The 13117-nt window shown below is 37.9% G+C and overlaps 2 protein-coding genes and 1 pseudogene across 5 annotated transcripts; 2 read left to right on the top strand and 1 right to left on the bottom strand.

Moving 5' to 3' along the window:
* Positions 1-565: 565 nt before the first annotated feature.
* LOC127254592 (chitin elicitor receptor kinase 1-like) lies at positions 566-3735 on the top strand (annotated as a pseudogene).
* Positions 3736-6426: 2691 nt separating this feature from the next.
* Positions 6427-10572, top strand: LOC127254296 (calcium permeable stress-gated cation channel 1-like). 3 transcript variants are annotated; one of them, XM_051279332.1, is made up of 12 exons: positions 6427-6735; positions 7141-7457; positions 7541-7699; positions 7775-7910; positions 7974-8075; positions 8166-8285; positions 8384-8464; positions 8548-8888; positions 8972-9217; positions 9297-9621; positions 9719-9952; positions 10048-10572. In XM_051279332.1, exons 2-12 carry the CDS (start codon positions 7144-7146, stop codon positions 10306-10308), a joined length of 2319 nt encoding a protein of 772 aa, XP_051135289.1. In that variant the 5' UTR covers positions 6427-6735; positions 7141-7143; the 3' UTR covers positions 10309-10572. The 3 variants fall into 3 exon arrangements, with proteins under 3 accessions (XP_051135289.1, XP_051135287.1, XP_051135288.1); XM_051279330.1 differs by having other exon boundaries at positions 7138-7457; XM_051279331.1 differs by having other exon boundaries at positions 7131-7457.
* LOC127254297 (pentatricopeptide repeat-containing protein At4g04370) lies at positions 9766-13056 on the bottom strand. 2 transcript variants are annotated; one of them, XM_051279334.1, is made up of 4 exons: positions 10635-13056; positions 10215-10240; positions 10016-10132; positions 9766-9906 (listed from the first exon to the last, which is right to left on the bottom strand). In XM_051279334.1, the coding sequence occupies exon 1, from the start codon at positions 12964-12966 to the stop codon at positions 10696-10698; it is 2271 nt and encodes a 756-aa protein (XP_051135291.1). In that variant the 5' UTR covers positions 12967-13056; the 3' UTR covers positions 9766-9906; positions 10016-10132; positions 10215-10240; positions 10635-10695. The 2 variants fall into 2 exon arrangements, with proteins under 2 accessions (XP_051135291.1, XP_051135292.1); XM_051279335.1 differs by lacking the exon at positions 10215-10240.
* Positions 13057-13117: the final 61 nt, after the last annotated feature.

Below are 13117 nucleotides of genomic sequence, written 5' to 3'. Positions count from 1 at the left end.
AAAGGCGTACACGATAAGATCACATCATTCGCTTCCATTCCAATATGCAACATGAAATATTTTGTTCAATTTGTATTGTGTTTTTCATATTAGGTACAAATAATTGTATTGGTAATATAAGAAATATTTTGGTAATATGTAATTGTATTTGTTTAATAGTAATATTTACTAGTGTGAACAAGCTCATTATTTACTGTATATAAAATTCACTGATTAATTAATTTAATTAATAGTGACTAAATTACGTGTGTGATCTGATATGAAATTTTGTATTCGAAAATTAACTATAACCAGCTGATTTTTCTGCATAAAGAAGTGCAATAATGTTGACCTGGAAATTTGTAATTTAGCTTCAGTCTTCCTCGCCTTCGAATAGTAAACAAAATCCCACCAACTGTCGACTAGACAATTAGTCAAAAAATGTCGGCCACTTAGCCATAGGGGTAATTTACAAATTGGTAATTTTATACTGCAGTTGACTGATCGAGTAGACCGCATAGTTCAACAACCTCCATGGCAGACCAAACTCATCTATCCGAGAAGAACATGAATACATACATATTCTTCTCTTGGTTTTCTCTTTAATGATCGTACATGGTAGAAAAGAATGTTAAGAATTATGGAGATGCAAGAACATATGTGGATCAGTGTTGTTTCTTGCTTTCTGATGCTGAGTATTTCCTGTATTCGTGTCGAATCGAAATGTAGCCGAGAGTGCGATGCGTTGGCCTCTTATTACATGTGGCCGAACTCGACACTCTCCTTCGTCGCCTTGAGGTTATCGACAACTGTTGATACTGTCGTTAGGCACAATCCTTGGATCACCAATCCGGACAACATCCAGGCTGGTCGCCGAGTGATTGTGCCATTTTCCTGCAGTTGTGTCAATGGAGAGTTCATGGGACACCAGTTTGCATATGCAGCTGAGACTGATGACTCTTACAATCTGATAGCAACACAATATTATTCAAACCTCACTACTGTGGAGATGATGCAGCGATTCAATAGTTATGATCAGGGAAGTATTCCGGTCAGTGCAAGTTTGAATGTTGTGGTTAATTGTTCGTGTGGTAACAGCCGTGTGTCGAAAGATTATGGAATGTTTGTTAGTTATCCTCTTCGTCCTGGTGAGAGTTTGTCTTCGGTAGCTAATGAATCTGGCCTTCCTGAGAGGCTGCTGCAGGATTACAATCCTGGTGTAGATTTTAGCCGCGGTAGCGGTCTGGTTTTCATTCCCGGAAGAGGTAATTGATTCGAGAAAGTGTGAATTCTGTGGATTGTTTTAGCTTTGTTCTCAGTTTCTCTGTATTGTTGACACTCTGCTACACTGATCTGATGAGTTTTTTTTGGTTTTTGTAGATGAAAATGGAACTTATCCTCCATTGAATTCAAGGTGAGTATGGCCAAGATGAACTTGTTTAGCCTTGTATACACACATGACATTGGTGTGTATCTAATGTTACATATCGTTTTTGCAGTGCAAGTGGTTTGATCTTCTTTGGTCTCTTGTGGTTCGATTAATCGACAAATGCTTCATCCTATCAGTGTCTAAGTCGAGTGCTTTGTATCAGGAATCTCGACTGGCGCAATTGCTGGCACATCTGTTGCAGCAGTGGTCGGGACTGTCGCACTGGCGGGGTGTGTCTATTTTGTCTTCTGCAGGAGAAAGCCGGAGCCGAAAGAAACATTTCTTCATGGCGATCAAAACATTGAGAATGCACCTGGTAATTCTCAAACTTCATCAAGATCAACAAGCTGCATAGATTAGATACATATTCGTTTATGAAACTCATATCTTAATGTACTGGAAAAAGCTTCGGGATCTGATGCATCCACTGCTCCTGATACCAATCCGATGCTCAGGGGCATCACGGTGGAAAAATCGGTGGAGTTTTCATTGGCTGAACTTATTGCCGCGACGAATGATTTCAGTGTGTCTAACAAAATCGGACAAGGTGGCTTTGGATCTGTTTACTACGCCGAGATAAGGGGCGAGGTTTGTGCTTATATATATATCTATGCTTTCGAAATTACAATATTGCATCACTGATAACTTAGTGTGCTCGTTTCCCCGGTTGCGATATCAGAAAGCCGCGATAAAAAAGATGGACATGCAAGCATCCAAGGAGTTTCTCGCCGAGCTGAATGTTCTTACACACGTGCATCACGTGAACTTGGTAATATTCCTTTGAAGTCGATGATCCTCGACTTGAGCTGAAAAATCTCAACTTTCGATCTTTACAAAGTGCAGGTGCGGTTGATAGGATATTGCATCGAAAGTTCTTTGTTTCTTGTTTATGAGTATATCGACAATGGAAACCTTAGTCAACATTTGCGCGGCATAGGTAAGAAACTGTGAAGCCACAGCTACTTAGTATATTTATTCGGCGAATGCATTTGATGGCTTTGTTAATGACTTTGGTTTTTATAGCAATGGATACTCTATCGTGGTCATCGAGGGTTCAAATTGCTCTCGATTCGGCTAGGGGGCTAGAGTACATACATGAGCATACTGTCCCAATGTACATCCATCGTGATATCAAATCTGCAAATATTTTGATCGACAACAACTTTCACGCCAAGGTTGGTCTTGTTTGAACTCATTTCCTGCAACTGCGGATCTGACACATCTAAAACTAGACTGAATGCTATTAAGGTTGCTGATTTTGGGCTCGCAAAGCTTACGGAAGTAGGAGGTGCCTCTTTACAAACGCGTCTTGTAGGAACTTTCGGCTACATGCCTCCAGAGTATGTCTGCTTTATATATATATATATTTGTAGGTGAGATGGTCATTTAATAGTGTTAATTCGACTACTAGTTGGTTTTGCTCTCTGCATCAGATATGCGCAGTATGGCGATGTTTCGACAAAAATCGATGTGTATGCTTTTGGCGTGGTGCTCTTTGAATTGATATCGGCGAAAGAAGCAATCGTGAAGAATGATGATACATTTGGGTCAGCGGCATCGAAAGGCCTTGTTGCTCTGGTAAGGCTGCTTCTAGTTCTAGTCATATATAACTTGTGTTGGATGATCTTGGCTAAACGATTCTAAAATATTTGGTACCATCGACAGTTTGAGGAAGCTTTCGAGCAGCCGGATCAAGCGGAAGCTCTGCGTAAGCTGGTCGATCCGAGGATGGGAGATGACTACCCTCCCGATTCAGTCTCTAAGGTATTGCATTTCCATGGATGATCGATCCCTGACCTGAGAATGAGATCGTCTTAATGAATTGTATTGTATTGTATTGTATTGTATTGGGTTGCAGGTAGCGCTTTTGGGAAAAGCTTGCACAGATGAGAACCCAGAATTGAGGCCAAGCATGAGGTCGATTGTGGTGGCACTTATGACATTGTCGTCTTCTTCTTCTTCATCTAATTCAGCAGAGGATTGGGACATTATTGGCTCACATCATGGGTTCGTTAATCTCTTTTCTGGTCGTTAGTTAGTTAGTTAGTTATTAGCAATGGCATACATTTTTAGCAGTTTGGATTGGAGGAGGCCTTTTCTCTTTTCAGATAAATTCGAGTTTGGGTTTGAATTGCAAGTAATAGAGCATGTGATATATACAGAAGAGGTTGGATGAACTTTTTTTTTTTTTTTTTTTTTAATAAATTTATATTGTAAGTTTGTAAGCACGTCATGATTAGACAGATTGTATATCTATAGGCTATTGGTTTGACAGACTTGCGACAAGTGTACCATTAGTGGTAACGACAAGTTAATAAATTAGTAATAAAAAGTCGATAATTGCTGCTTACATTACATACACTACTCACTCCTACATTAAAATAATTAAAATATATGGTGTATGTCAGCCATATGTAAACCATATTAGTATATTATTATTGGAGTTGGTACAGAGAGTTGTCATCTAAATCAATTTTTATTGAAAATCAAGAATTGCTTTCAATTTGTTTTAGATTAATCTTCAGCTTAGGTAACATATCAATACTCTGAATTATTTTAATAACTCAAAAAATTATTAATACCGTAATTTAATACAATCGTTATAGTATTATTTTATGTTACAATGGTTTTGTAATAATTAATGTTAATATAATTCTTTTTTTTTTGTTACATATAAGAACGAAATAGATTTGTTGAGTTTTTAATTTTAAATTAAAATTTTTATTTTGAATTTTTTATTTAAATAATACTTTATTATAATCTATTGAAAGGTTGTCACTTTTCATTTTTTGTTTTAAAACAAAATTATCGTTTCCTAATTTAATAATTGTACTACATGTCTACAATAATAAATACTCTTCCAACTTACACTATATTACACAAATGCTTTTATATTACACAATAGGGGTATTTTTGTCTTTTTTACTATAATCCATTATAATATTAATATAAAAAATCTATATGTACAAACCAAACGACAACCTTGCACCGGGACGGAAGAAGTATATTTTTATCACGAACAATATTGGCTAAATAGTAGAATTCTTTATTTGAAATAAAAAAAACACCCTCATAATGTATTTGTATTTGTTTTTTTTTATTTTTTCATTTGAATTTTACTATACAATCTTAACAATTAAAAGAAAAAATTTTCTTTGTGTGTTCCCAAAAGAATTGGACGTAAAATTTTAAATACTAATATTATACTCCATTCGTCCCATCGAAAAATTGTCATTTTTCATTTTCATCTGTCCCAAAATAAAGTTACAATTTCTTAATATAATATTTCTTAATATAGTAATTGTACTACCTACCTAATATAATAAATACTCTTCTAACTTACACTATATTACACAAATGTCATTACTTTTATATTATACAATACTAATAGGGATATTTTCATCTTTTTCACTACAACTCATTATAATACTAATATTAAAAAATCTACGTGCAAAAACTAAATGACAACCTTGCACCGGGACGGAGGGAGTATATGTATATAATACCAAATAAAATGACATTGATATTTGTAGTAGTTGTGTGCATTAGTTACATAATATTGAAGTATTAAATAAAAATACTAATATCTTATATTGTAAGTTGGATAAATATTTTTAATACTAATTTATATTATAAAATAATTATTTTTAATAATATATTATTAATTATATTTATTCTAAATTTGTGTCTAACCTAATCCGTTAGGTGCTATTATTTTATTCACAAATTATATTTAAATAAAAATAAAAAATAAAAAGTAACAAAGAAACACACCCTTAAATAATGCCCAACAATACCATGAAGACAAATCCAAGAAAGCAAACATTAGCATGATAAAATTATTACATGGATTTTCGTATTGTGGAATTTAAGGGAACAATACCATAACAAAATTGCTCCATAATTTTCTTTGAGGGCCCTCTTTCTTTTCTTTTTAATTATTTTAATTTTCAATTTCTACTTTTGCACCTAAAAAGTCATAGTATTCGAAATTTTTGGATAAAGGGGGCCACAAAATATTCTCCTTATTCATACATCAAAATGTCTTTATGTTTGGTAATAATAATTATCATAGTTTACATGTTAGCCCATTCTATTATGGCAATTTTTCACCAATTTTGATATGCTGATTCTTAGGGTGTGTTTGTTTGGGGGTTTGGATTTTGAGTTGGGATTTGAATAGTAAAAATTTTGAATTTGAATAGTTGTATGATGTGATATAAATAGGTGATGATGTGATGTTTTGAATGTAAAATTGATTTTTAGTATAATATAAAAAATAAAAAATAGGTGTTTGATTTGATATTTTTGGAGAGAAAATTTTGAATGAATAGTGAGATTTGGACCAAATCTCTCAACCAAACACACCCTTAGTATACTTACCAAAATATGGGCTACGAATTATATTAGATTAAAAACACCCAAATATTATCCATATTAAATAATGAACTTTTTACCAAAACAATACATATAAAAAAATTATTTTACCCCGAATTTATGAACTTACAATGTCTCGTCTACTTTTTACGTGTTGATATTTGAATATTAATTATTATATCAAAATATAATACAAATTAAAAAAATATTACAAAAAATTCTTTCATTAATATATTGTAATACTAATAAAAGAATATTTATACAAATATAAAAATATTTTAAATATTAAATAAAATGAAACATAAAGTAAATATCAAGAATATTATTTAAACAGTAAATATGCAATTAGTATTATAAAATTGAATTTATAGTGTTGAAATGTAATACTATAGAGTATAGAGTATAGTATTAACCTTTTTCAATAACGAAAACGACGGAATTCACGCGCACCACGCGCTGAATCAGGGCGTGGGGCGGCGGGGAAAAATAGTAGCCGTTATAATATTTTGCATTTGGGCACCACGTGGGCAAAATGCCGACAACAAATCACCTTCTTTTTCTTATATTTTTCTACAGTCAAATCTGCATATTAATTGCACAATAAACCACTCTTTAATGGATGCCATCAGTGCCGACTTCAATCCAAACGTTTCCGAAGAAAGAAACGATTTTTTTTAAAAAAAGATCAACAAATTTAAAAGGGTCGGAAGGAAAGTGCCAGCCAGTTCAGGCTTAAGGGCAAAAAAAAAAAAACAAAAAATCGAAATCTGCTTCATTACAAAGATTCTTTCTTCCCTTCTGTACAAACTTTCCCACATGAAGCCTCTGTTCCTTTTCTTGCGCCTGGATTCTCTACACTAATTCATGTCTGTAACTTAATCGAGTGTGGTTTGGCTTCTTCGATTGACCCTGCAGGCAGATAGATTGGAACTTTGAACTTCTTGTTACAGGTCTGTTTGAGAAAAGCTTCTGTCTTTCGAATGCAGATTATTTATTTTTTCAGTTCTTGTTGGGATTGGTGTTTTGATCGATTTTGCAGAAAACTAATTAGGGATTTGCTGTTTCTGCTACCTCTTCAGATTAGGTCAAATTGATAGATTTATGTTTCAGTGCACTGGTTTATGTTATTATTTTTCGTTGAGAGCGTCGCATTCGATGTTTTGTATGAAAAATAAACTTTTAAAATTGTTTTGACTATTCATTGTTCGAAACCAAAGTTGAAAAGACTAAGAAAAGACAGTAGATTGCCTTGGTGCCATTGACTCATGTATCCTCTGTTTTTTTCTTTTTTTGTCTTTTAATACGAGAACTTTTCAGGAGATCACTCCTCCTTACTTTTTGTTAGTTTGTAGTAGGCAATGGCGACATTTGGGGACATCGGCGTGGCTGCCGGAATAAACATTCTGTTTGCAGTGGCATTCTTGGTAGCATTCGCAGTTCTGCGGCTGCAGCCGATCAATGACAGAGTCTATTTTCCGAAATGGTACATCAAGGGCCTGAGAAGCAGCCCGATGCATTCGGGCTCGTTCGTCACCAAGTTTGTGAATTTGGATTGGAGATCATACATCAGGTTCTTGAACTGGGTACCCGACGCGCTGAGAATGCCCGAGCCGGAGCTCATTGATCACGCCGGCCTCGATTCTGCCGTGTACTTGAGGATTTATCTGCTCGGGTAATAGTTCTAGTTCGTCATCCCTGTCTTGTTTCGCAGTCAGTTGTGGTTTTAACAATGCTGCTCGCCGTTGGTAATTTCAGGCTTAAGATATTTGTCCCCGTGGCGCTGCTCTCGTGGGCGATCTTGGTGCCCGTCAACTGGACTAATGACACCTTGGCGAAGTCGCAGCATAGTAATAAGTTGGAGTTCAGTAACATCGATAAGCTCTCTATATCGAACATTCCACTCAAGTCGCCGAGGTTGGAATGCTTACAAATACTCCAATGTCGTAGTATCTTGTCTGTGTTTTAGATGTCTGACTTGCTTTTACGCAGGTTTTGGACGCATATAGTGATGATCTACACCTTTACTTTCTGGACTTGCTATACTTTGCGAAAGGAGTACGAAAGGGTCGCAACGATGCGCTTGCACTTTCTTGCTTCTGAGAAACGTCGTCCTGATCAGTTCACTGTAAGATCATTTCTTTGTGTAGCCGAAGCATGATCGATTTCTTACGACATTGATCTTGGCTAGGTTCTTGTTCAAAATGTGCCACCGGACCTCGATGAAACTGTGGGCGAATCTGTCGAGCATTTCTTCATGGTTAACCATCCTGATCACTATCTAACTCATCAGGTTTGCCTTCATGCTGAGATTCCCTGCAGATGTTAGTATTTACGATCTAAATTGGAGTGACAGTAAGAGATTCTGCTAATGATCATTCAGGTTGTAATCAATGCTAATAAACTTGCCAAGCTAGTTAAGGAGAAGAAAAGCAAACAGAATTGGCTCGACTATTACCAACTGAAATACTCGAGAAATCAAGAAAAACGACCAACGACAAAGGTACCTCATTCTTGAACTGATTTGATTTAAAAGTTTCAAAGAAATGTTTTTATTGCATAGCTTTCTTCACGGTATCGATTAAATTTTCAAACTTACAGACTGGTTTTCTTGGCCTTTGGGGGGAAGAAGTGGATGCGATTGACCATCAGATGGCTGCAATCGAGAGACTGTCAAGAGAAGTAATCACAATAGTTCAATCTCAAATCATAGCTATATGAAGATCATACCTTCTTTTGACATGATCACTGTGCTGAAAATGCAGATAGCTGCAGAGAGGGAGAGGGTGAAAACCGATCCAAAATGCATCATGCCAGCGGCATTTGTCTCCTTTAAGACAAGGTGGGGCGCTGCGGTCTGCGCACAGACACAACAAACCAGAAATCCCACAGTGTGGCTGACAGAGTGGGCATCTGAACCCCGGGATGTCTACTGGGATAACCTTGCGATTCCCTACGTTTCTCTGACTATCCGGAGGCTAATCACCACTGTTGCTTTCTTCTTCCTCACGTTCTTCTTCATGATCCCCGTCACTTTTGTGCAATCTCTTGCAAATATAGAGGGTATTGAAAAAGCAGTACCATTTCTCAAGCCGATAATTGAAGTGTAAGTAGTATATCGGTATTGTTGCTTTCCCAAACATCTGGCTATTATTAATCTTGATGCTTGACCATGTCTTCATCATATAGGCCCTTTATCAAGTCGGTGATCCAAGGTTTTCTTCCAGGGATTGCTTTGAAGATTTTTCTGGTCGTTCTACCAACAATACTTATGATAATGTCCAAATTTGAGGGATTTCTGTCCATATCAGCTCTGGAGAGGAGAGCCGCCACGAGATATTACATCTTCAACTTTGTCAACGTCTTCCTCGTGAGTGTAATAGCTGGAACTGCATTTCAACAACTAGACAGCTTCATCCATCAGTCTGCAAATGAGTATGTTACTGTGAGTTAAGATTTAGAAAATCTTGAAGCAGTTCATATTTTTCATAACAAAAGTAATTTCATATTGCAGTATCCCTAAAACAATCGGTGTCGCAATCCCTATGAAAGCAACTTTCTTCATTACCTATGTAATGGTGGACGGATGGGCTGGTGTGGCGGGAGAAATCTTGAGGTTGAAGCCTTTGATAATCTTCCATCTGAAAAACTTCTTCCTGGTGAAGACGGAAAAGGATAGGGATGAAGCAATGGATCCGGGAAGCATTGGATTCAATACAGGTGAACCACAGATACAACTGTATTTTCTTCTAGGCCTTGTCTATGCAGTGGTCACACCTGTTTTCATTCCTTTCATACTGGTTTTCTTCGCCCTGGCGTATGTAGTGTTTCGCCATCAGGTAAAATTAAATTGGCCTCTGTACTCCTTTAACTCTCTGTTGCTTATTCACAAACTGATGTATGTATGTATGTCCTCTTGGTCACCTCCCTGTGCAGATCATAAACGTGTATAATCAAGAATACGAAAGTGGTGCTGCATTTTGGCCGGATGTCCATGGTCGAATAATCTCTGCCCTTGTATTCTCGCAGCTTATACTGATGGGATTACTGAGCACCAAAGGTGCTGCTCAGTCCACGCCATTTCTTATCGTGCTTCCAGTTTTGACCATTTGGTTCCACAGATTCTGCAAGGCCCGTTATGAACCAGCTTTTGTTAGATATCCCTTACAGGTTTTGTCAAAACTCCTAAACTATTATAATACTTTCTGTTTAACTAACTATCTTTGATCTTACCTCTTGCTGTGTGTATATATATTCCATTCCAGGAAACAATGATGAAAGATATCCTAGAGCGCGCAAGAGAACCAAACCTGAACTTGAAGAGCTACCTCCAATACGCCTACATCCATCCTGTTTTCAAAAATGAAGATGAAGACGATGATGGAGACAATCGTAACAATGACAAGCTAGATGAAGATGTGCTAGTGCCTACCAAGCGATCCTCTCGAAGAAATACACCTGCACCGAGCAAATTGAGTGATGCATCATTGCCATCACATACAGATAATATTTGCTGTAGCCCATAGTCAGTAATTATACAATAAGAAATAGATGAATTTTGAGTTAGAAACTCCCTCAGGGTGAGGTACAGGAAGTCTATGGTTTTCCATCTTTTACCGGCAAATCAATTTCCAGTGTTAGAAAGTGAGATCATTTTACGATATGCATAAGTTGCGCGCTCGATGGCTCATTCATGTACAGGATAAATAAGCTGTAGTGACATTGCTTGTTTTTGTTCTGAAAACTATTGAGTTAAAAAAACTCGGTACACCTTTTTCCTGATGCAGTAAGTGAATGTGCAAAACAAATGACCAGTTTAGCAATAAAACTCAAGAAACTCGAATAAATATACCTGGAAACTGCAACTCCAGGCTGGGTTTACGCCCGTCCAGTCGAGAAAATGGATCTCCTAGTCAAAGAACATCACAATCAAGGATAAAATCTTCATGCTCTGGAACCAATTCTACTTCCTTAGTTTCCTCTGTCAGATTCTTCAATATCGAAACTATGCTTGCATATTCAGGGTGTGAAGTGTGGCGTGTAAAAAACGGGGTGATCACGCCATGCATCTCGATAAAACTCCAACCTGGAAGTTTTCTCAGCCCAAGAGATCTCATTTGTGCCCAGGCTTCTCCCACGCCATCCCATCTGGCCATTGAAGCAAAGGTGTGAGCCAGTTGGACATACTTGCCACCATCTGCAGGTTCAATTTCAGATATTTCATTGGCAATGATGCACCCAAGCTGTTCTGCGCCATAGTTTCTGCAGGCATCAAGTAGTATTCCCAATACATCGACCATCGGCTTTGCAAAGGTCTTCCTGTAGAAATCATACGCATCGTGCACCCTACCAGCTCGGCAGAGGAGATCAACAATGCAGGCACAGTGCTCAGTCTTTGGTTCAATATTATGATCATTTTTCATGGACTCAAACAAGGCCAAGCCGCAATCCACAAGCCCGTTATGACTGCAAGCATAGAGGACGGATAAGAAAATGACATCATTCAGTTCAAGTCCATCTTGCAGATACTTGGAATACATCTCCATGGCAGTCTCCCCTTTCCCATTGCTACCATATGCTGCAATAATAGTGCTCCAAGAAACAGTGTCGTGCTGGGGCATTCTGTCGAAGCACTTTCTAGCTGAACCAAGGTCACCACATTTAGCATACATATCGACCAAAGCTGTGCCTATCCTGATACACGGTCCCATAAAGCTTCTGATGACAAAGTTATGCATCAACTTCCCGTGATGGCATGCACCGAGAGAAGCACATGCCTGGAGAAGGCAAATTATGGTTACTGAATCCGGTTGCTGCTGATCTAACCTCATCTCATGAAATAAATGCAGCGATTGGTCCAAATATCCATTCTGCGCATAACCAGCAACAATTGCATTCCAGGAGATGACATCCCTTCCCGCCATCATACTAAAGACCGTAAAACTCTGGTCCAAAAAGCCACATTTCGCATACAGGGTGACAAGAGAATTTTGCGAAGGAATATCTAGAGCCATCTTTTGCCTTAGCATGTAGCAATGTATCGACTTTCCAAGCTTAATAGAACCTAGCTGTGCACAAGCTGCAAGAACACAAGCAATGGTTGCAGCAGACAAAAGCACTCCGGAAACCAACATTTTCCGAAACAATGCCAATGCCTTGTCCGCAGAATCACTCTGTACAAGCCCGGAGATCATGGCAGTCCAAAATACAGTATCTCTATCGTTAGCCATCTCAAAAATTCTCAGTGCTTCATCCACCCTTCTGCATCTTGAGTAAAATGACACAAGTGATGTTCCTACATGTTTTTCTGATTCAAACCCTGAGCTTACTATTAGCCCATGAACAATTCTGCCCACCTCCTCGCAACCTTCTCTAGCAATAGCCGACACCAACGACCCGAAAGTCTGTTGATCTGGTTCTATGCTTTCAAACCTCATTTTTGTGAAAAGCTTTACAACTTCAGTAATGTTCCCCATTAAAGAGTAGGCATTAATCAGACTATTCCAAGAAACAAGATCTTTGTCATCCAATAAATCAAACAGCTCTCTCGCGTCTTCTACTCTTCCACACTTGGCATATACACTCAATAAACAGTTGATCAAAATCACATCACGTAAATAGCCATTTTTAATTATGCAAGCGTGCAAAACATCGACGTGCCGACTCTCAGAAACTCCTGTAAGCATATTCAAGATAGTAATTGAGCTAGGCACGATACCTTCGCGTTGCAGAGAGTTGTAAATGGAAAATGCATTATTCATATCCCTGGCATTGGAATAACACCAAATAATGGCAGTCCAGGGGACGATATTCCTCTGAGGCATATCATCGAACACCTTCCGTGCATACTCAGTGTTCCGCAATTTTGCGTAGAAATTAATCAACGACGAAGAAATGTAGGAGTCTGAGGAGTATCCATTAACGATAACCTGCTGGTGGAGAGAGACGCCGAGAGAATCAAAGCCGAGCGAAGTGCAAGCCTTGAGGAGAGAAGGGTAGGTGAAGGCGTCCGGAGCAGTGGCGGGGGACTTGAGCATTGAGGCGAAGGCGATGAGGACCTCGCGGTGGAGGCCTTGGGAGGAGAGTCGGCTGATGGTAGCATTGATAAAATTGGTTGTGGCGGCTCCGGCAGCAATTCCCGGCGGCTTCCGATGGTGGATGGAGGTGAGTTTGAACGTTCTCATAGGTGTTTCATCAATTTGTCGAATATAACTTCCATGCAATATCAATTGCCGTGTAAATTATTAGTTATAATGTGTTTAAATTGATTTATTTTCTTACACATATATAATAAATTTATCTTACACACATACATTATTGATTGATTGAATATGC

Source organism: Andrographis paniculata, unplaced genomic scaffold, assembly GCF_009805555.1.
Source record: "Andrographis paniculata isolate CXL003 unplaced genomic scaffold, ASM980555v1 Contig52END, whole genome shotgun sequence".
Lineage (NCBI taxonomy): Eukaryota > Viridiplantae > Streptophyta > Magnoliopsida > Lamiales > Acanthaceae > Andrographis > Andrographis paniculata.
The sequence above is the reverse complement of the archived record's forward strand: the minus strand, read 5'-3'. Positions and strand labels throughout refer to the sequence as shown.